Raw genomic sequence first — 22,407 nt, 5'->3', positions numbered from 1 at the left:
ATGTCATATTTAGGAAATCTTCATAATTATGTTGGTCTTCATGTTTGTCACCATGATCAAGGGAAGAATCATGACGTTCTATTTGGCTCAACTAAAGAAAGAAAAACTGGATTCCTCCACAAAAAGCAACTGATGAGTTGCTCTACATTTGTTAGCATCATGCAGTAGCAGTATGATACCGTTTTATGTCCCACTAAAAGGCATCCGTCACACTGTGGCATTGCTTTTGCTGATTGTGACCAACTGGAAGACAATATCCCGTTAAAAATAAACAGAAACCCTGCAAGGTGTTTAAATTATTTAAACTCAAACTGTTAGCTAAACATAGGCTCATCTAATTCTCTGACCAAAAAAGAAAATATCTTAAGAGTTTATAGSAAAAAAAAGAAAGAAAACTAGATGCAGACTCCGTTTTCCTTCCAGTCATGATTCTATAGAGAAGGATGGTTTTAAAGGACCTGGACGGATTATAAATGATACAAAATACTAGAAGTACTCTTACAGAGGCAAACATTCATTGGCACCCATGGTAAAGGTGAGTAAAAATCATTCAAATAAATTTGTTTTATTGCGGCAGCATAATTTCATATGGTTATGGGAACCAACAGTCTAATGGGACACTTTTTAATTTGACCTGACATTTACCTCGCTCCTTTTCTCCCCCGGAACACACCTTGAAAGCAATGCTATTTTTTCCATACACTCCATCTCTTCATTAATTTGTTCCCATCTGTCATCAATTTAAAAGTGGATTTTCACTGAGTTTTTCAGCAGGATAATGATCCAAAACACATGGCCAGATGAACATAAAAACCCATTTTTGTCTGGCTGCTCCAACTTAGCTAAATATGGGATATGACTAAGACATGTTCTGTAATCAAAAAAGGATTTGGACAAAATAGTCACAGCTGGGTTGATTTTGTTAAAATTAGTTATTTCTTGACTTGGATTCTCCCCTTCAAAGTGTGAATACATAATGTCTCAAATCAAAAAGTTGGGCTTTTCTAAATTTTCCGAATGAGATCACACTGCTGCAGACAAAGATTAATTTATTTCATGATTTTTACACATTCAAACAGGAGGTGCCGATACATCTATCCATGTTTGTGTGTGGTTAATGAGCAAAGCGATCATCTTACCATTACCAAACATTTACTCCTCATTAAAAAAGTGCTTTAAATTTAAAAAAGAGGTTACTCCTTTGTAGTGTCTACAGAATCCAATACAAAAGTTTATGTTACAAAAAATTGGTGGTTGATTCCCATTCAGAGCGAAAAGCATTGTGGTCAGTGGCATCAGTCTCCAATGACAGGACAGTCAGTAAAGGGATCAAAAAAGGCTGATTGTTCAAAATGAACATCTTTGAAGCAGCAGAAGTCTGTAAATACATATTTGCTGCCCAGCAGGTTTGCTGTGTTAAGTCAGTTCACTTTCATGCTTGGTGACTGAAAATAGGCAAAACAGCAACCAGAAGGAAGCTGCTGAAGGCAAAGTGGCATCAGAAAAGAGAAAAAACAGCTATYTGATTACTGTCCAATTATTCCCATGTTTGGGAAAAAAAAATTAAAAAAACATGCAGCACACATCTGGCTCAGATTTGGTTGTTCAGTACCAGATCTTTCAGTCTTCATGTAAGTGTCAAAGGTAGAACTTGATCTTGCCCTCCTTGTCGAGTCTGTGGATGACATCTGTCTCGAAATCAGCATTGTGAACACCAGTCTTCCTGAAGGCTCCACCGTAGGGGTTCTCCTCCCAGTAGTGATGCCAGTTCCCCATCTTATCAGCACCATAACCAAACACAGACACCTGAAAACGGACAAAGTGCATCATTACTATTCTACAACTGAGTGTCTGAGGAACGTGTGCATGCAAAGAAATAAATTGCCAATTTTTTTCCCAATAAATTTTATGAAATAATTTAGATTGACATTTGTATTATGTTTTGGTGGCACATGGAAATTGTAAATATCACTAAAATGTTATTTTATCTCAGTTAATTAAAACTTGACTATATTGACTCATTACATGGCAAATGGACACGTCTCAGAAAATATGGATTCTTAATTCAGAAATGTAGGTCTGCTGAGAAGTTTTTTTAATAGCTATTGCTTCAACACAGCATGGCACTGAAAGGATCATTTGTGGCCCCTCGACTCGTCTGCATTGTTGGCAGGGTAAACAATTTATGTTTTAAAATACAACATGGCCTTTACGTTTCTGCATTAAAACTTTTACATGTCTTCTGTAAAACTCAGATTTTAAAAAGTGGGGTTTTATTAGTTAAAATGATTAAAAAAAAAACAAAAAAAAAACCAATGCATCACTGTGTGTAATGAGTCACTAATATCTGGGTTTTACTTTTTGAATTAAATTACTAAAAAGGAGAACCGTGTCATTGTTATTCAAATTTACTGAGTTGCACCTGTTCCATACTGAAACCTCAGGAGAAAAAATAATTTCTAAGCAGTCAATTTCAAATGTGCTTTATTTTGTGCAATGCAGCAGGTCTAAGCAGAAATCACTTGCCAAGTTTCTTCCCAAAATTTGGTATTTTAACAAATTTCTAAATGGGGTGAAGAAAGGAAAAAAAMTTWATAAAAATCACTTTTAAGCTTCTCGCACCAACTGAAAATTTTTGTGGTTTATCTGAGAAAAGATTGGGCTTTGGTTTGACTGATAGAAAACAATCTGAACATTAACCAGCATTTATATGTGAAATTAAGTAAAAGCACAGCTGTGCTTTCGTCCTACCTGGTCACAAGTGTGCAGAGCAAAGACGATTGCCAGCATGCCTGTGGACGGATAGCGACCGTGATGCTCTGTCCAGTGATCGTGGACATACTTAAAGAAGACTGGATTCACCACCAGAACCTACGTAAAGACAGGGTTTCAATGAGGAAAAACTGACTGGCCAAGAAAAAAACAGAAACAAAAACAGATAAACTGATTATCTCTTCACTGTTGCCCTCTGCAGTAGGGCTGTATAAATTAATCGATTCAGCRATATATATCGATATTTTCCGCCCTTGGAAAGTATCGATTTTTCATCCACGAGTATCGATCCATTAAACCATAGGGGTCCATAGCCTTATAGCCCTTTTTAACGTCTAGTTTGTTACGGCGTAGCAGAAAGACTCCGCCTCGCTCAGTCTCACAAACTACACACCAGTTTTTTAATTGTGTTAATAGGCCAATTATAACCAGAGTTATGCTAAAATTAGTAAACCATATTTTTCTGATTGTCAGAGAAATGTCAAAAGCGCCGCCATTCCCCAGCTTTTCCGATTATGTGAGAGGGAATGAGCTTCCAAACGTACAAAACAAAACAAAACATTAGATCCCTGTGTTTTTGGAAATGTAAAATATTCAGTAAATAACGATGGGCTGTATGTTGTTGCTGAGAAACGAAGGAAAATTTTGCAAGTAACCGTGAAAGAGAAGCGGAACGGAGTAGCGGCGCGAACGGAGCAGCTGCAAAAGCAGCGAGATCATGAAATTAATGCAATTTTCACTTCACTGCATCTACGAAGTGAATGGGAGCATTCACTTCGTAATTAGTTTTTAGCTTAGCGGTTTCTGTTCTGTATATAAAGGATTACCTGAAGAATGAACATGGGTTGATAACATCCAAAGCAGGCGCGCAGCGGCGCTGTTTTTTTTGAGCAGGAAGACGAAGAGGAAAAACCCCCAGCAGGAATCCGTGGCGCAGTGAGGATTTCCATGATAACAATGGCCGATCGATCATTCTTATTAGCAACAGACAAAGAGTATCAGAGACTGAGAGAACGATGAGATCCTGGCAGTCTGAGATCGACTTGCAGCTTGGATCTACTCCGAGATCCAAGCTAACTCTGGGAACCAAGGTGGAAATGTCTTTTTTCCCCATAGTCCAAAAAACTGCATTTGTGGCTGCATTTTTACAACAAAATGCAGCCTCAGTGTCCAAAAGCAAAAACATAAGTGCAATAATTTGCATATTGAGAGTCTACAGAGGCTGATAATCTCCCCACTCTGCTCCTGGATTATCGTTTAAACTTTTGAGTTTTATGTCAAATCCACATGAATTAAATGACAGAAACTAATTCTCACTGCATCTTTGATTCATTTTGTCCAGCTGCAGACTGTTGGACTGTTCAATCAGTCAGGTATTGTGTAGTTGGTACTTTTAATCAGTTTTCAGTTAACTAAATTCAAGTCTATGGAACACAAAATGTCACTAAAATCACTGTCCTTCTAAAATCTTTCAGAAAATCAAAAAAATGCACTGAATCGTAGCGAATTGTATCGCTCAACAAATATTGTGATACATATCGTATCGTGACCAGAATATCGTATCGTGAAATTATTGTATTGCTACACCCCTACTCTGCAGCAGTGAAGACAGAGCAGTTCTTGTAAACTTATATTGAACTGAACTGTAGCATCATTGTATCGATTYCACAGTTCAATGGCAGAATATATTGGAATAAAATTAACTTTTAGGAGCAAGACCAAATCTGAACCGTTTTTTTTTTTCTTCTACTTTGTTGTGCTTTGTGCTAAAGCCACACATCGTCTCCCGCTCATCTGAGATTGGGTTGTGTAGGTAACTGATCCAGGAAGGCATCCGTCAGATATCCATCTCCCCCACGACATTCCCCGGGTCATTCTGCGGAATCTCAATGCATTCCCAGCCACACAGGATAAAGAGTTCCTCCAATGAGTTCTGGTTGTTCCTTGGAGTCTTCCCTCAGTGGGACATGTCCAGAATACTTCCAAAAGTTGGCACCAGGCAGCAATTCTAATCAGACGGCCAATCCACCTTTACCAAGTCTTTTTACTGAAGCACCAACTCTTCTTTCAGCTCCTCAGCCTAGCTCTGAATTCGAGTTCTAGATCTCATTATTTTGGTCAAGATCCATATCGCATGGCAATAGGTGAGGGCGGGATAGTAGATCGACTGAAATTTAAGCTTGGTTATGTTGCAAAGATAAAATGGTCTGAACTGTTATCTAAGTGGAGCATTGAGGTTTGGTGGCATCAGCTTATTGAATTCACTGCATAGTAGCATCTCTTGCAGGTCAAAATATGTTATCAATAAGAACAGAAAAAAACTCAAATTCAGAAATGTGTTTATTTACCTTATCTCTATCAGCCCCCACTCTGTCTCTGACCCTCATGTAAGTCCTGAAACACAATTAGTGGTTGTGTGAAAATTAAGTTACTTTCATCAATTTGCATACATGTATATAAATGTTTAAAATCAAATTAATAATTCTGGTCAGAAATTTACATGCACTTATCCCGGGCATGAAAAACATTTTTTTTTTTCCAGGGCAGAATGATTACATGATGTAGAACATCTGTATTTTTAAGGCGYGTCTAAATTGTCTAACCTCAATCATATTAGGATGCATATTGCTTAGCAAGTTGAAAAGAAACCAAATACGTTGTGGCCATCATCAAGCTTCTGGCACAACTCTGCTGGGTGTTTAATTTGGAATAAGCTCTGAAATCAGAACTGTTGAAAAGTTTGGGTTTGTGCCTAAAGGTTTTGTCTACACCAGCGATCCAATTAGTTTAAACAATCTGTGTCCATTCTGCCAAGATGATGGCTTAAAAATGGACCTTGCTGATGGATAAAAAAAAAAAACTATTTGATTTGTCAACTACTTGCTACAGAATACTTATCTAAACATTACAAAGAATTAAGATATATAGTTGAGTCTATACTCAACTGTGGTTCATCAGAAAACAACAAAAAAAAACATTAAATTCAAACTTTATCCAATTCCTATTTTTAAACATATTGTAAAAACTTAAAAGATTTATAGCTGGCGCTAAATGATAGTTTTAAACCATTTAATGTGCAAATATCTTTGTATACTAGAAATACGATAAAAATAGTTTACAAGTAACTTTTCAGCTTGTTTTAAGTGTTTTAAGTGATTCACTAACATTGCAAGTTCCATTAGCAGATACATTTATAACAAGCTCTTATATCTTAACGTCAGTCCAGTTATGGTCATTTTATGTCCAAATGCCTCTTGCAGTAGTTCTCCTCACATGATTTATTTTGCAAAATCAATTGTGAGACCTTCTATAAAAACTCTTCCATATTGGAAACCTGCCATGTGCTACAACTTAATCCCTTATATACACACAAGAGAGCTTTAAATCACAAAGAAGGTTAATTAAGCTTTTAAAGCTCAAATGAATGCCAGAATAAGAACAAAATCTCTTGGATTTTGTTATTGTGCATTTAAGGCATTTGACAGAACAGGATTTCAGAAATACCTTTTAATCAACACTGGGAAAATAGATGGGTTTTATAGACAAGTAAGAGTAGATCAAAGGGCATTACAGTAAATACAGTGCTTAACTAATTAATAGAGATGTGCCGTTCGATCGGCCACCGATCATAATCGGCCGATTTCCGTGAAAAAGTGTATGATTGGTGATCGCTGATCACGGCCTTTTGTTGCCGATCACACAAACCGATCACCTGCTTCTCATTTCTCAGCCTGTCTGTGCAGCTGGTCTCCTCTTTCCTTCACACTGCGCAAACGCGCAGCAACAAATCCTAAGCGATGTGGAACTATATTGCACTGAGTGAATGGGGAAGTTTGCATGTTGCAGCGGAAAATTGAAGCACGTGGGGTGAAGCGCGTCAAAATGCATCAACACGACAAATCTAATATGGCATAAGAACAATGGCATATTTGACGGAGTTTGGCTACGTCGAGGCTCACTGCAGTAAAAAAAGAYGATCAGATAGCAGGTAAAGCAGCGCACAGCTACAAACACTCGGATTAGCATGACGGTCAGAAAGCTAAACAAATAACTCGCAAAATTATTTAAGTCTTCTTGCTGCGATGTAAGACGCGCTACAGGTAGTAATATTTGACAGACGGAGCTTCGCTTCTGCTCCACCTGGTAGTGACTCTCACACTGAACCTCTGCTTAAAGCTGCAGCAGCTAACTTAAAAAAAAAAACATTTTACATGCGTATGAAAACTTTCGCTGTCCTAACATGAGACAAATAATCTCTGAAAAAAGAATCGATCTCCTCCCTGCTCTGCATAATTACTCCGCTCAGTCAGAAACAGCCAATCAGAACTAGCAGTAACCAGCTAGCCGCCATGCTATCAGGAAGTTTTCATTCAGTAACTCTGGATTGTTTATTGTAATGGAACCTGTATTTGCCTTTGAATGTTAAGTTTTATACTTTAAGTTTTTGGCAATGTTGAGAGGTTTTATTTTGGCTCTTTACATTATTTAGCCGCTTCAGAGCCTTCATATGTTTTCAGTCTGTTAAAGATAGTATTATCAATAGCAGTACAATTTGCACAATGCCCGTTTTGTTTTTTCTTGTAAAAAGCCATTTAAAAGCTTTTATCTAAATTATGCTGAATTCATGGTTCCTTTTTCCACATAACGTAACCGTAGAGCTTATGATTAAAAAAATAATAATTATGTGATCRGTGTCGGTGATCGGCCCTCCTGGGTGATCGGTATCGGCAGGAAAAAACCTGATCGCCACATCTCTACTAATTAACCAAGACAAATACAAAAATAGTTTATTGTAGAAATATTATGGCCATGGTTCTTTGCGCTGTATATTTTACTGCTGTAGATTATGCTGTTTTACAATCACAATTTATATCGCCATGCCATTAGTCCACAGAATGTTGTTTAAAGTAAACATGTAATAACTATGACCGGCTTAGTGCTTTGGCTATTTTATTGCCTTTTGACTGCTTACTTGACAGCTGTTCATCGACACCCTTCACAAGGAAGATATCAATCATCTGAGCCATGCTGTGACATTAAAGGAAAGTTCAGCTGGAGGACAAAGTGTGGTAGAAAAAGAAATGGAGTATTGAGAAGATAAGCTGTAAAATTTTTAGTAACCCACCTGTAATAAAAATATATTACTTTCACTATTTAACGTTCAAATTTTCCTAGAAACTTAATTTGAGGTTTTGTTTAGCTGAAAGCTATAAAATCAAACTGAACGAAAATAAAAGTTTGAAAATTATAACTCAAACTTATAAAGTATGATTTAAATGTCTTACCTTTTGATATGGCCGGTTGACAACGCACTGGTCAGCCACTCCAGATCTTTCAGCTTGAATGGCAACAGGACGAGGTTCACTCCATGTTGCACATCCACAGCACTCTCCGGGTACAGGAAGTGATGCGTCGTCCTGTTCCCGACATCCTTCTCAAAACCTTGAGTCACTGCCTTGTTCATTCTAAGCAGGAAGCAGAAGCAAGGCTAATGAGAACCGTATATTTAAATTTATTCGTGAGCAACCTTGGCCATACAAACCGAATTATAAAGTTGTGCGAGTCGATTAATTTGCCGTGTCCGGACCACCGCAAGTTGCCAGAGTTGCCGACAACTGCACATTTACGGCAACGTTTGTTGACTGGCGTGGTATCCACAGGGGGCGGGGAAATGACCTGGAACATTTTTGCCATCACTTCCTTTAAAGTGTGGTCATTATCAGACCGCTGAAGACCCTGTAGAAAAAAATACAACTGTAGTAAATAATTTAGGACCAGAAAGTAGGAATGAAATGGCTACAGTCTGCTGTGAGAAAACTGACAGTGAATGTACTACAAGAAAAAATAAAGTACTGTAAAGACTTTTTGCTGTGAACCTCTTCCAGTTATGGTTCTGCTACAGACTGCATTCTGTAAACCGGAGTGATGATGTTAGCAGCTTTGGTACTGCCCCCCTCCTYCTTTTAATCTACTAATGGTATCTGCAGCAAGACTTAATCTATAAATGCAGGAAAAAGACTGAAAACATTTGTCTCCATTAACACACTGCAGATATCAGCTTCCATAACAGGAAACCAGAAACATTTTTAGGACTGCTTTAGATTTTTACAAAACTTTATGCACTATTATTGCATTCACTTTTCTTTTATAGTACCAAAATGTCTGTTTTTAAATAACATTTTTGTACATATGTTTTGCAGTGTGGAAGGACTACTTCTAAGATAAATTAGATTGCTGTTGCTCCTCATCCACATTCACATACTGGAAACAGCTACATGAACGCYGACTTTCCATAATTGCTGATATTATTCAAACTGTTCATATTTTGAAGAGTTTTGTGAGTTACTTAATGTATTTGAGCAAATGGTAATTCTACAGCTATGATGAAACRAACTTTCTTGGTTTTATCAATTTACAGACTTATCCAGCCTATACGCAGCCTATCCTGTTGTTTATCTACAACAGGATAAACTGTTGTGTAAACAGTTTATTCTGTTTTCACACCAGRACAAACTAGAAGGCACACTGTACAAAACAGCAAACTGTTCAGGTTCCAAGTCAAACCTCAGACATGCAAATTCATTTATGAAATGTTTAACTCAGAATAGTAACATCCACAGAGATTCAACTCGAACTTCTCCTCACCTGCCACCATGCAATTGCATCAGGGTCAAAGTTGTTGTTCTTGGCATGTAGGATAGGTTGCTGGCTGGAGTTGTAGTGGTCGCTRAACCAGACAGACAACTGGAGGTCTGAAATGCAAGAGTCTGAACAACCGCATGACCTGAAAGAGGATGACACCGAGAGTCATGCAGGAACTGACAGAATTACAGGACACAGCCTCTACAAAAAGTCCTGTCACTGTGAATTCTGCTCGATGATAAATGGTCACAGAAGTTATTACGATAAACAATATTATTGTTGTTTTGAGACCATCATCAGGTAATGTGGTGGTAATGGCATAATAATGCAAGTACACCCTCTGAATGATCAGTAAACATTCATTTCTAATGAACATTTAAAACAGAAAAACATGTTAAATAAAAAAATAAACAAAACAACTTCAACAAATAAAATGACATCTGTAAGCAAAAAACAAATTATGCAAATAGAAATTATTGAGCTAGTTTTAATTTATCATGAGATTAATTGATTTATTGAAACATGCCTAGCTACAAAATTACTTTGGGTTCTGGAATTTGACTTCACGGTGCTCCTTGTTTTCCTCTTTATTGTCTTCCTCTTCCTTCTTTTCTTTTTCTACATCAGCCTCAGAGAAGATGGTACTGGGAGGAAGAGAGGGGTGAGACAGGACAGCAGGGGCCACATTTGGCTCAACCACTGCAAGCAAACAAGTTTGAAAATAAAAACTTAGAAAATGATGCATAATGGAAACTCTCTGATTTACATCTATGTTTTTCTCAGCTTGCTTGTTTTTCACATACTATAAGACATTGTGTCTATGGACAGCTGAACATCCTGAATTATCCCAGTGTATTGTGCTAATGAAATCTGACCTAAGTTAAAGAGCATTTACAGCTTCTGATCCTAAGGCATCAATTATTCACCACAGCATTCAGTCTTGCATAGCTTTTCCTCCTCACCGGTCTGGGCTGTATGACTGCTGAATGTGGATATCCTTGGTTCTTTAGCTTATAACAGAATACCAGATCCATTTTGACACTTTACTAGGCACATCTGTTCACTTACCGTATTTTCCGCACTATAAGGCGCACCGGATTATAAGGCGCACCTATTCAATGAATGGCCTATTTTAAAACTTTTTTCATATATAAAGCGCATAGAATAGACGCTTCAGGTAGGGTTGCCAATTTGTTCTGTACTCTATTATTTATATAGTAGGCTGTTCCAGTCATTGTTTCACTCACGGTGTTGGTGTTGCGATATTGTGCCCAACTGCTTTCTGGGTAACACAGACCAACTGACAAGCTGCCGCCGCATTTTCTGTCTCTCTTCCCCTGCCCCTCCGCCCCCTCCGGCTTTAAATGTATTATCAAACTTTATTAACAAACCAGCGTTCTGACAACTATCCCAGCATGCACCGCACACATCTTCTTCTACGGGGGAAAATGAAGTCAGCGGCTGCTTACCGTAGTTGCTAGACCTGTTGTGGCTCAACATTGGTCCATATATAAGGCGCACTGGATTATAAGGCGCACTGTTGGCTTTTGAGAAAATTGAAGGTTTTTAGGTGCGCCTTATAGTGCGGAAAATACGGTACTTGTAATTTAGAGCCTTTAGGCATCCATACTCTGGGTTTTAACTGAACATCAGAATGGACAACATCCACTGGGATTTTCATGTATAACCATCTAGCTGGTTTACACAGAATGGTAAAATCTCCAATTCCATCCTAGTTCATACTGCTCTTCATGTCTTCCTTTTCCATAAGGAAGAGGAAGACATTCCTAAATTTATCAGGAAGAACAATGACCAAACACCATCTACAAAAGCCAGAAACAGCAGCAAAGATTTTAAACTACCTGCTAACCTTCTAATCCAATCTAATTTGGATCTACTGGACAGTGGGCGCATTTTCAGAAGATACCAAAAAAAAATAAAAATAAAAMTAAAAATCCCAACTGTTCAAAACCCAGAAGTATCGTCAGAAATGTGTTCTTGATTCAGAAGACCAGATAAAACTTCCCAGTTTTAGTGCCTATACCCTGAACAGCTGCTGCACGTCTCCCCACATATTACCATGACAGTTCTGCTCTACGACCAAACAAACAAACTGCTTTTGAAGCTTCCTCAACTGTTTACGTCCTCAAACACTGTACTTACAGATATGACTCTACTATTGTGGAATCAGGAAGTGCTACTTCCGACGTCATAGCTACTTTTCAACTCGACTCTGCCTTAACGATGTAAGAGCAATGGTTCAACATTTATTCCATTAATATATACCACCAAGGTGGGATGAAAAAGTCTCACACCCAGATACCAAGTCATGATGGGGACCTAAGATAAGGCTTCTACCTGATATAATAATGGGATAATTGTTCATATTACATTTTATACTGAAAGCACAACTGATATTGTTGCCATTGCAGAGACTCATTTGTACAGTTCTCACCAGTGTCCCTGCTGGAGGCTATGGCTCTGCTGTAGGCTATTGACAGTGGCAGGATGTGTCTCCTTTGGATGCTCTGGCTTGCGAGCATCAGGAGGAGAACAACAGCAATTGCCACGACAACGTAAAGCTTCCTCCTAACCAACATGGCCAGACGGACGATGGGGGTGGTGATAGCAGGAGGAAGGAAATGTTGATGAGCTGATAATTGTTGAGCTATGTCAGCATAGTCGTTGTCATCTGGACATTTTGCTCTTTACAGTCGTCTCTCCTCTCCGTTTTATTTCCATTAAGCTCAAGTCCAGTGATGCTTTCTACACAGTGAGGACAGGATCTGTTGCAGACAGAAAGACAACAATATTAACATAATCTTCAAATTATGTTTGGGCAAAAGTTTGGTTAGCTATTAGACTGCTGCAGTTAAACATCAGTAGCTTAGAAGCTCTTGTCTGTAGATGATTTACTACATTTAATAGGGCTGCACATGTAGCGACAAGTGATATCAGGAGCAATACTATACTGGTTTCAACATGTCTCATTTCCCACGCTCTACAGCAGAGGTCCCCAAACGTGGTCTGTGAATACCAATCAGATCTGGATTTGTTTCAGCTACTCCTGTTTCAGCTTCCACTCTGCTGTCAACTTCAGTGGGCCTCTAACTTTGTTATGCTCACAAGAGTTTACATTTGTGAATTTTAATCCCTCAATAGTTTTCAATATGTTACAGTTAGCAGTGGATGTCCGACTTGAAAGCTTAGTCTGCAACTTTAGCTCTAGAAGGGTTAAATTGATTATTTATGAACAATATACAATGAATAAGTAATAGCAACAAAAATAAAAGAGAAAAGAAAAGCCACTTCCCATCCTAAAGTGCTCTGTAGCACTGATTACTGAGCCTCTCCACCCTAAACCATAATGACCATCATTTATTTCAACGAGAGCTTCAAGTCAAAACACATGATGGTAAACACACAACCACAGTCATGTTTGTTAAAGCTTCCCATTTCCACTCTAATTTGGAAATGTAGAACTTCTTAATCACCGCCATTAGGCACCCACTGATTCCTGTTTTAGATGAGTCTTTAACCGATTCAAGCTACGTCCGCACTTTGGGAAACAGTATTTCATCTGCATTTCCCCATTTGTGGTTCTCAGAGCACACTTACCTTCATGTTTTAGATGTTTCCCTGCTTCAGTAAACCTGATTTTAATTGATGGCTGATAAACAGGCTTTTGTTRAATTTCTATCATCTGGATTATGCAAGTTAAAAAAGGGAAACATCTAAAACATGCAGGGCACTATGCTTATTGGACCATGTTGGGAAGCACTCACCGACAGAACCCATTTATTTAAAACCTTAAGCAAGTTCAAATAACTGCCCACTGAAGTCCCTTAATTTTAAGTTGTTACATGCGACTTTTTTTAATACCTTTAAGCTAACCAGCTTTCATACCTTCAAAATATAATGCAAGGTTCTTAAAGGTAAGTGATGGATGAAAATTAGCAGGGGAAAAAAGAGTCGTATCTCTGAGTTTAAMATTTTTCATACAGAGTGCCAACAAACTACTGAAATCTTTTTTTTTCTTTCCAAGGAAAATTAAATATTTTTTTATGACAAAGGGGCTTATTGTAAATACTCAACAGGAAGATTTGGTTTTCCTTCCCTGAAAAAGTAATAATAGGTCAGATTTTAGAGGAGAGTAAATTCCTTCTAGCGTATCTACTTACTGCCCTGTGCAAAGTGCTCTACAGTTTTGTGAAAGCATAATGCCAAAAACATAGGGAACAAACTGAAAAAATAAGAAGTCAACAAAATAATGGAGAACTATGCAGTTTGAMAGCCAGCTAAAGGTAATTTCAAACTTTGTATTGGAAATTCAGGGATATGTCTGGCATTTTAAAAGCTAAAGTTAAGGTCAACATTTTAATACCTTAAATAAACCATAATGATCGAGGGCTTACACATTCAGCAGTTTTAATCAGGCCACTCACTGAAACATCTAGTGAGTGGTTTGGGATCAAGTTAGACAAAGTCAACATCATGATTCTTTATTCTGGGTAGCACTGAAAGTCCAAAGGTCTTTGCAATGGTGAGTAATCCCCGTTATGCTAAATGCAGGACTTGAATATGCAGTCCGACAGTGCAGTCATGTGATCTTATTGCAGTTGTCTTTACCTTAATCTGCAGCCAAAGCAGGTCCCTCAAAGACAAGAGGCATGTCACTCCATATCCTGCAGCAACAACTCAACTTTCCTTGCAGAAAGCTTTCACAGCAGCTGGTTGGACAACTAATTCCCTCTCGGAGTAGAAAACACATTTATTTAGAAGCCTGCAAAAGCCCCACCAGTCAGAAAGAGTTGAAAGAAGAGGGGCGTCACAATGACCATCAGCTGAGTCAGAGTCTGTATGTTATTTTAGAATGAGTGAAGTTGTGGTGGAGGAGAGTGGGGTAGAGGTCACATGGTTTCCTGTGCTGGGAAACCACAGCTACCTTCTTGTAGCATGGCCTTCACGTTCGGTTTTCATGTGGAACAGAAAGCAGCTGCTCTTATGGCCTGAAGTTATCAACTGGAAAACGGCAACAGCTCAGAGGAAGAGTGACGTCACTTATCAGATGATGATTCAAAATTCCTTTAATTAGTTTGGTCTGTTGTAAATTTAAACAAACGCGTACCATTTATGTGAGGAAACAAGAGGGAGTTACACATTTTTCATTGGATTTATTTATTTATTATTATATGTGTTTATGCCACCAGTGGAACATGTATATAAAGTAAATTTTTAAAGGGTTGCATCCATCACTACTAGAAAAGAAAACAAAAAACTCTGGGATTCCAAAAGAAAACCAATACCTCAGCAGCACAGCACACCAACACACTGAAAGCAGTGCAGGGAAAAAACGAGCAGTTAAAAGAAGGTATGCAAATTGGCAACACCACACTTCAATAAAATGCTGCAAAGTTGTGTGAGAGACTTTAGTATATTCTAGTGGATTTTCACTCATCTGCCATTCAAAAGAGTTATATTGGGGTAAATATTTGTTTAGGTGTCGGTTGCTAAACTTTGTTATGAATTAAATAAAAAGTCCTTATTTTGAATAGTCTGACATGCTATAATAACAGTATCTCCTTAAAACAATGCTTTCCTGAAGCAGGGAAATAGTTAAGCTCCACTTTTTCCACCCACAGAAATGTGATTTTCTTGTTCCGTGCTTTAGGCCATTAGTAAAGTTAGCTGATAGTGCTGACCTTTAATGGAAGAGAGAGCACAGAGGCCAAAAAATAAATGCAGAACTAGATTTTTTCCCCATTCCCTTGCGACACCAACCAGTGTAAATTAACCTTCAATCAGAATGTAAGCAAGTTCCCTTGGTAGCAAATGAACACTTTGTGAATGAAGGAAAAAAAAAAAAAAAGTTTTGGTTCAACAAAGAAAGAAGAAAACACTGGTTGCTGTTAGTGACTTTAAACTGCTTAGAAAAATGGCACCGAGCGTGAATGGTGCAATAGAAACAAGCAAAATGCAGATAACGTGTTGTGATAAACTTCAAACATGTTACCCAACATGTTAGACACAGCAGAAACGCGAAGCTTTTAACGGCGTTAAAGGGTGTGTGAGAATCGCATCCGATTTTATGAAAAAGCAGAAGTATTTGTTTAACTACCATTTCAGAAAAACAAAACATGCGTACTTGATCATATTAAGGTCGATATGCTCTCTCCTAACAAAAAAACAAATGCCTAACCTCTCCAACGGTGCTTTAGAAGCCAGGCATCAGACAGATGAAAACCTAAGAAAGCACAAACTCGCATAGTAATAGCTATAAATAATACCTCCTAAAGAGGAAGAACACTATTCGCCTATTTCCAGTTACATTTAGGACACCAAGATCCCCATTTCTATCTGGAGTGTGCTCAAAAGTTTATATATACACACACTAGTGACGTGCGGTGAGGTCCATTGCTGGTGAGGCACTGACTTATGACTTAGACACCATCCATGTTATTGGACCTACGGAAATTTTGCGCATGCACACAACGCTGGGGGGCAAAAAGACTAATCTTTTACGTGTCATCCATRGCCGCGTTAACTCAGKGAAACTTAGAAATGTAGGTATTAATTTCGTGCTATGATCCACAGCAAAGTGATCTGTATTCGCCAAGCTACGCAGACTCGTTGCCATAGCAACTGACAACAATGCCATTTCATGTTTTAGGATTTAACACCAAAAAACATTCAAGAATTTTGCACACAGAACAGAACATTTAGTCTGTTGTTGTAGGACGTTTTAGGCGTAATGTTTTATTAATAAATAATTGCTGCGGTAGATTAGCTACCGCTTCTACTTTAGTGAATTATTTAAACATTAACTGTTGCCCACAAAACTCAAATTTAATTAATGAAATCCATGCACCCCTAATTCTGCACAAAAATATCCGTTCATCCAAAGCCAAGTCTATCCTCGGCATGTCTCTTCTTCTCCGTTTGAGAATCTTCAAACTGTCTCGAAGCAAAACTTTCAGCTCCGGTGTTGGTCTTTCTTTAGTTATCTCCTGCTTCAATTGAAAATCCACTTTAGAAACTTTAGTGTAGACTTTTATGTTGACGTCGGAAGAGAGAAGAAAACAAATAAATCGCTGTACTTTACTTATTTACTGTATGGCTAGTTCCATGGCTAGCTCACTGTGTCTTACTCTGCAGTTGTGCAGTCACAATATCTGGGATTATGAGCGCCCCCTGCCATGAGGCAAGAGAACTGCCTGCCTCACTTCGAGTCTGTTCTCTGCCGTTTCTGATCGCTCCTCCGCACACAAAACACGGTACACACACAGTGACAAAAAACACTGTACATTATATACATAAGCAAAATTATGGAAAATCAGTCCATATATCAAATGTTTCTTAGCCATTTTATTGGCGGCGTACAGACAGGACGAACATGCTGTCATATTATGGCAACCAGTGCAGTTAGCGAGAGGTTGCGCAATCGCAGGTGAGGCTCGGCTCGCTGCTGCCTCACCGGCTTCGTTTCTGAGCATTCTAATGGGAAAATGCGAAAATCCAACGATTTTGAAGAAAAACTAATCAGAATTGGTTAGGCTAAGTAAAAAAATAGATACTTTATAGTATATGAAAATAGCAATATAAATGATTTTATATTATATATTATTTTCCCATGATGCCTCCCCTGACCACGTCACTGATATACACTCATCTAGATCATTAACATTAGCTATTTATTTATTTAAAGCATTGTCTTGCAAACTACAATTGGGTTTTTATTTCCATTGCAGGTTTCTTTAATCCACACGGTACCTACATTTCCAATACAGACTAATATATTCATGCACTCAGACTAAAAAAACCTAAAGAAGATGGACCTTCACTAGATGTTTTTTGTAGTCACAAAAAATATTTTGCTATACTTTTGATTAGATATTTGAACATTTGTATTCTATTTAAATTGGCTGGTTTCTTGCAGTGGACTCTGGTTTAAAGCAAACCCCATACATTTTCAATACAGCTGAAGTCCTGCAACTCAGTGCCAGATTTTTCTAATTTGCATTATCAACAGATAAATGGTTAAATCATGGGAAGAGTCTGGACAATACAAAATGACAATGATCTCAAAAACAAATAAAATCTAGTTTTGAAATAAAAAAAAGGCTAACCAACTTTCAAAATGACTCCCAGCCTCCATCCCAAAGATGATATTTGAACTACATAAAAAACAAACAAAAAAACACTATTCTGTGATAGGAAACAATATCTAAAATTGATTTCAAATAATGCAATAAGCTTTCTAATGTGTATAAAAAGCATGTGGCATTGTTGCAATTTGCTCAGAAACCTTAACTTCAGATATTAATGGTGATGTTTGAGGTTCACCACAGGTTAGAGCTGTACTTGTAATTTTGACGAGGTGCAAGTTAGAGAAAATCTACACTAAATCAAACATACTGGATTTTGCTTTTTAGTTGTATTGAAATATTATTACTCCTTACCAAATGCATGTCTTGTTCAAGTAAGATCAATAAAGGTCAAAAATTAATAGGATATTCAAGATGGTGACAAGTGTCTCAAAACTTAAGACCAGAATTATAACATTCACAGTTGACAGATTCATACTGAAATATTCCTTTAAATAACAGTTTGAGGTATGGACATTTTCTCTGAAAATAGAATCTTATTTCTGTCTGACCGACCTTTTGTTGCCTTTCAGTCAGTTCAGACTTCTGAGGCTAATCTGTGGTTGTGGGCCAAAGAAATGACCCTGGTTGAAGTAGACAGCGAGTCTGAACAATCCGTTTCTGTAGCAAAGATTGAGAGTAAGGCCTCTATAATTACATCTCCCTACGTACTGACTCAGATCACACAACCTGCCTCTCCATCTGTAATTACATTAAGTGTTTTCAGTGTCTTGTTTCAACCCCATGCATCAAACAAAACCTTTAACTATAGACACAGAGAACTCACTGAACAATACTGCAGACTAAATTGTCTTTCCATGATACCAAATACAATTTTTTAATCAAATCAAATGTAGCAAGACTATGACACAGGAAAAGAAGTATTAAATTGGAAGGATTTATAAATGAGACCAAAAATGTCAAGTAATCATAGAAAGTTTAAATAATCGTTCTAGAAATTTTTAACAGTTAAAGTGGAACAAAGCTACAACCAAAGTTTCAAAGAAGAAGCATGACTGACAAAATACCCTCAATATTTTTGACATTTCAAAATAATGAGGTTTGAATTGCCACAACTTATTTCATCGTTATTAACCACACTGCAAAACAGAGTGCAAGTATCACCAACCACCATTTCATCCTTCTCACAAAGTCTACAAGACAACACAGTTCACACCAGGTGTTTTCCCGGCTCTGCTTTGTTAAACAAGTTAATCATAAATCATAAATGACATGCAAATATTTTGTCACAGCTGGCTGAAAGTGTTCTTTCAGCCAGATTTATAACACCTTAAATAAGGGGAAACACAAGCAAGGTTCTTTAGTAGTCAATGTAATTACTTAAGATTAAAAAAAAAAAAATTTTTTTAACTGAAGTGGAGGAAACCACCTTTCGGCACAATTAGTCCGACACAGATCTTTGGTTTCAGTTTTCTGTGCTGATGCAAATGACAAAACTTTATAAGTCCTCTCTCACATGTTCTGCCTTTTCTAGCCAGAAGACCCTAAAGTAGTAATCTTCTACTTTAGATTCTAGCTCAGACAAAACTATGCACACCCAAGCGGCTCTGCAACATTTTCTGATACAGCAACTGAGAGCTGCTGTTCTGTATTTCCTTGTCCCAATTGTCATGTGCCTCAACTTTTAACATGCCAACAGAGTCTGAGTCTCTTGGATCCAGTTGCTCGGGGTGAACTCGCTGGGACGTTCACTCCGATCCTGGCAGCTGGCTTGAATGTTTTTAAACTTGTAGAATGATGGTCTCCAAACATGATGGTCAGGTTTTACTCGTTGCTTTGGCAGTCTGGCATAGTTTTTGTTCAGTATCTCTACAAGTGGGTTGTTCATTTAAATTTGTCTAATTTTATTAACAAAACATCTTTTATATCAAGTCCTGATAAGCATCTCACTTAAAGTATGAACTTTTTAAGAATGACTTTTTTACTTCACAGCACACTGATATTTTTGATAAGCCTCCTCAGCTAGTTGGGGAAGCTTTTAGCTTTTATCATAAAACAATATGGGAAGTCATTGCTTTATGATATAACTCTCCACAAAGATTTGTCTTTATTATTTTGCCTTTTATTTTTCATACAACTCAGTAAGTGACTTGCAGAGACTTAACTTTCACTTGGGTTTACATAGGTATCATTCAATCCAAATCACTTCAGTTGGTTACAAAATTTTCCACAAGCAGAAAATAGTGAAAGTTAGGATTTAGTCTGTCACCAAATGTTTTGCCAGATGTCAACACAGAAAATCATGCCTGGAAATCATGCAGATAATTAGGTCATTTCCAATCTCACACATAAATTTACATTTAGATTTTTAAGATCATGCACAAAACCTCTCTCCCTTTTTCTGCAATTTCAACACCATTTAAAGTTGTTTCCATCAGCACAAAACAATAAAAGACTGAAAAGGAAAAGGGTGCAAAGAAAAAACTTCTGCTTTTTCCACTGAGACATCAACCCCTTTTAAAACCATGTCTAAAACTTTCCAGTGCTTCTTTTTGCCCTCCATTCAAGCACCTTTTGAAGTTACAGGAAATGCAGCGTCTCAGTATTTTCTACTGGTATTCGCTTGAAAGATCAGCACAGTTGATTACAACTGTTTCAGTAAGTAGCAACCTACTTAGTAGCAAGACTATCAAACCACGCAGTGACATAAATTATGTAAATGTATTTTTGACAGCGGCAGTTATTAGCTAGCTAATAAATTAAGCTAAGCTTCATACTGTTTAAATATTAAGCTGTGGCTATGAAGACCATGAAAATGAGCAACACTTAACACTACATCTTGTTAAATGGTTCAAAGCTGACCTCAGAGAATGATCCGTCAGTCTGTGTGTGCAGCTGAAATCCTGGTGAACCTTCAATCGGAAACATCATAGTGAGCAATAAGTTTTCAACAGCAAAAAGAGGAAGTAACTTCACCCTTAAATGTGAAGATGATGGATAATYGCTCTACCCAAAGGTTGCACATCTGCATTCCAATGCTTGAGTCATCTGAAAGACCTCAACCATAGAAGTACACAAAGAGAAAGTAACTGCTGCTTTAGCCAGCTCATTTCAGACTATTAGGGATTCCTTATTACAGAAAAAAATAGAAAAAAAACAACAAAGTGATCTCAAAATATTGCCGGACTACAATAAAACATTTTCCTGACACTTTACTGCTGACACACCTGACTGTCCCCACTGAGGGACAAAGATCATTTCTATTCAATTCAAAATAAATCATACTAGAATATTTGTCATTGTCGACTAATATTTCAATACAGACTATGAGAAAAATCATCATCCCAAATCAAAGTAAGTAAAAATTATTTTTTTAAATGATGTAATGAATTTCCTAATTTCTTTACCAGTATACAAAACTACATGKWAGGTTGAGGTTTTGCCACTTAATATTTCTTACTTCAGTGTATACATTACAATGGAACATTGTAATTTCTTACCCGAGTGGAAAAACTTAAACATTTAACTTTAAGACCACAACAAATTAAAATATTAAAGAAATTAATTTCAGTAATTCAATTCAAAAAGTAAAAACTTTTATTCTATATAGTCATGACAGAGTGATGACTTAGAACTAATTAAAAACACAAAATTAAGTTCCTCGCAAATTTAAAATGTGATAAGACTAACAAAATGACAAAATATGTATTTTTTAAGCATTTTCATTTATCTAATAAAAAAAATCCCACATATTCTTGTACTATAATGCTGAAGTGTTGTAACAGAATAAGCTTTTTAAACTATGTAGGTTATTTTGTGGTTTCCAATAAGTTGTTTTTYTTTGATACCTCATGGGTAATAACCATTGCCAGGAAGGGTGGGCACCAAAAAAAACTGGGAGTAATTAGTTCTAGCATGTACAGATGGAAAAATATGCATCACATTCCCCTGGTGAAAGCAGTGAGGAACGTTTTGCTTATTTGTATTATGAGTCCATGTCCTTTTGTGTGAAATACGTTTGCATTTGTGTTGCAGTTTTGGGTACATCTAATGGAAGTTGCTACACCAAACTTTGTCCAAGAGTTGAGGGATTGTTACAGTGAAAACTTGACTCCATGTATCGACTGCCATTTCTTGATTAAATTTATTTGGCATTTGGGTTTACCAACTCTGGACAAAATAAGGGAACTAAAAAGGAATGGGTGAGAGCCATCTTGAATAGAAATGATTCCAAATACATTTCAGGAGAAACTTCTACTAGAGGTGCCATTTCCTCAAGTACAGGTTGCTTAGCAATTACCAGCTCTAATGTTTTCCAAGGGTGGGCGGTGGTAGAAACAGATCTTAAAGTCGAATTAGTTAAAAGTTAAATCCGTGATGGATAGTAGCTTGAGATGACAAGCTATTATTATCTTGGCTAAGATAGCCAAGGTAGCTATTAACGTCCAAGTTAAATGTTTCTGACACCATCTACTTCAAGAGTGTTTTAACACAGGGAAAGTGAATTACTCAACAAAATAATTTGTCCTCCATTTCCACACACTTTACTGGGAGAATGGAATGCTGCAAAATGAATAATTTGATGCAACTGGCTGCATTTGCTTTGATAAATAACATGTCATTAACTGTCAATATTARAGATGTGCCGATCAGGTTTTTTCCTGTCGATACAGATACCGATCACCCATGAGGGCCGACCACCGATACCGATCATATAATTAGTATTATTTTTTATCATAAACACCAACGGTTACATTATGTGGAAAAAGGAACCATGAATTCACCTTAATTTAGACAAAAACTTGTTTTTAATAACTTCTTCCAAGAAGAAAACTAAACAAAACAGGCATTCTGCAAACAATCCAGAGTTACTGAATGAAAACTTCCT

At 37.3% G+C, this 22,407-nt stretch overlaps 1 protein-coding gene across 2 annotated transcripts in view; it reads right to left on the bottom strand.

Annotated features, from left to right (window-relative positions):
* Nucleotides 1-1,032: 1,032 nt before the first annotated feature.
* Nucleotides 1,033-22,407, bottom strand: part of st3gal8 (ST3 beta-galactoside alpha-2,3-sialyltransferase 8) — a 23,348-nt gene continuing 1,973 nt past the window's right edge. Inside the window, exons 2-10 of one of the 2 annotated variants that reach the window (XM_008409148.2) lie at nucleotides 20,382-20,431; nucleotides 11,870-12,200; nucleotides 9,957-10,113; nucleotides 9,418-9,556; nucleotides 8,315-8,508; nucleotides 8,058-8,237; nucleotides 5,121-5,166; nucleotides 2,752-2,871; nucleotides 1,033-1,806 (exon numbers count right to left, since the gene is read on the bottom strand). In XM_008409148.2, the coding sequence (XP_008407370.1) occupies nucleotides 1,639-1,806; nucleotides 2,752-2,871; nucleotides 5,121-5,166; nucleotides 8,058-8,237; nucleotides 8,315-8,508; nucleotides 9,418-9,556; nucleotides 9,957-10,113; nucleotides 11,870-12,014 (1,149 nt within the window). In that variant the 5' untranslated portion in view covers nucleotides 12,015-12,200; nucleotides 20,382-20,431 and the 3' untranslated portion in view covers nucleotides 1,033-1,638. The remainder of the gene's footprint in view (nucleotides 1,807-2,751; nucleotides 2,872-5,120; nucleotides 5,167-8,057; nucleotides 8,238-8,314; nucleotides 8,509-9,417; nucleotides 9,557-9,956; nucleotides 10,114-11,869; nucleotides 12,201-20,381; nucleotides 20,432-22,407) is intronic. The other variant, XM_008409147.2, reaches the window with a different exon arrangement.

The sequence above is a fragment of the Poecilia reticulata genome, linkage group LG5 (assembly GCF_000633615.1).
Source record: "Poecilia reticulata strain Guanapo linkage group LG5, Guppy_female_1.0+MT, whole genome shotgun sequence".
Classification (NCBI taxonomy): Eukaryota; Metazoa; Chordata; class Actinopteri; order Cyprinodontiformes; family Poeciliidae; genus Poecilia; species Poecilia reticulata.
This window is presented reverse-complemented; position numbering and strand designations above follow the sequence as displayed.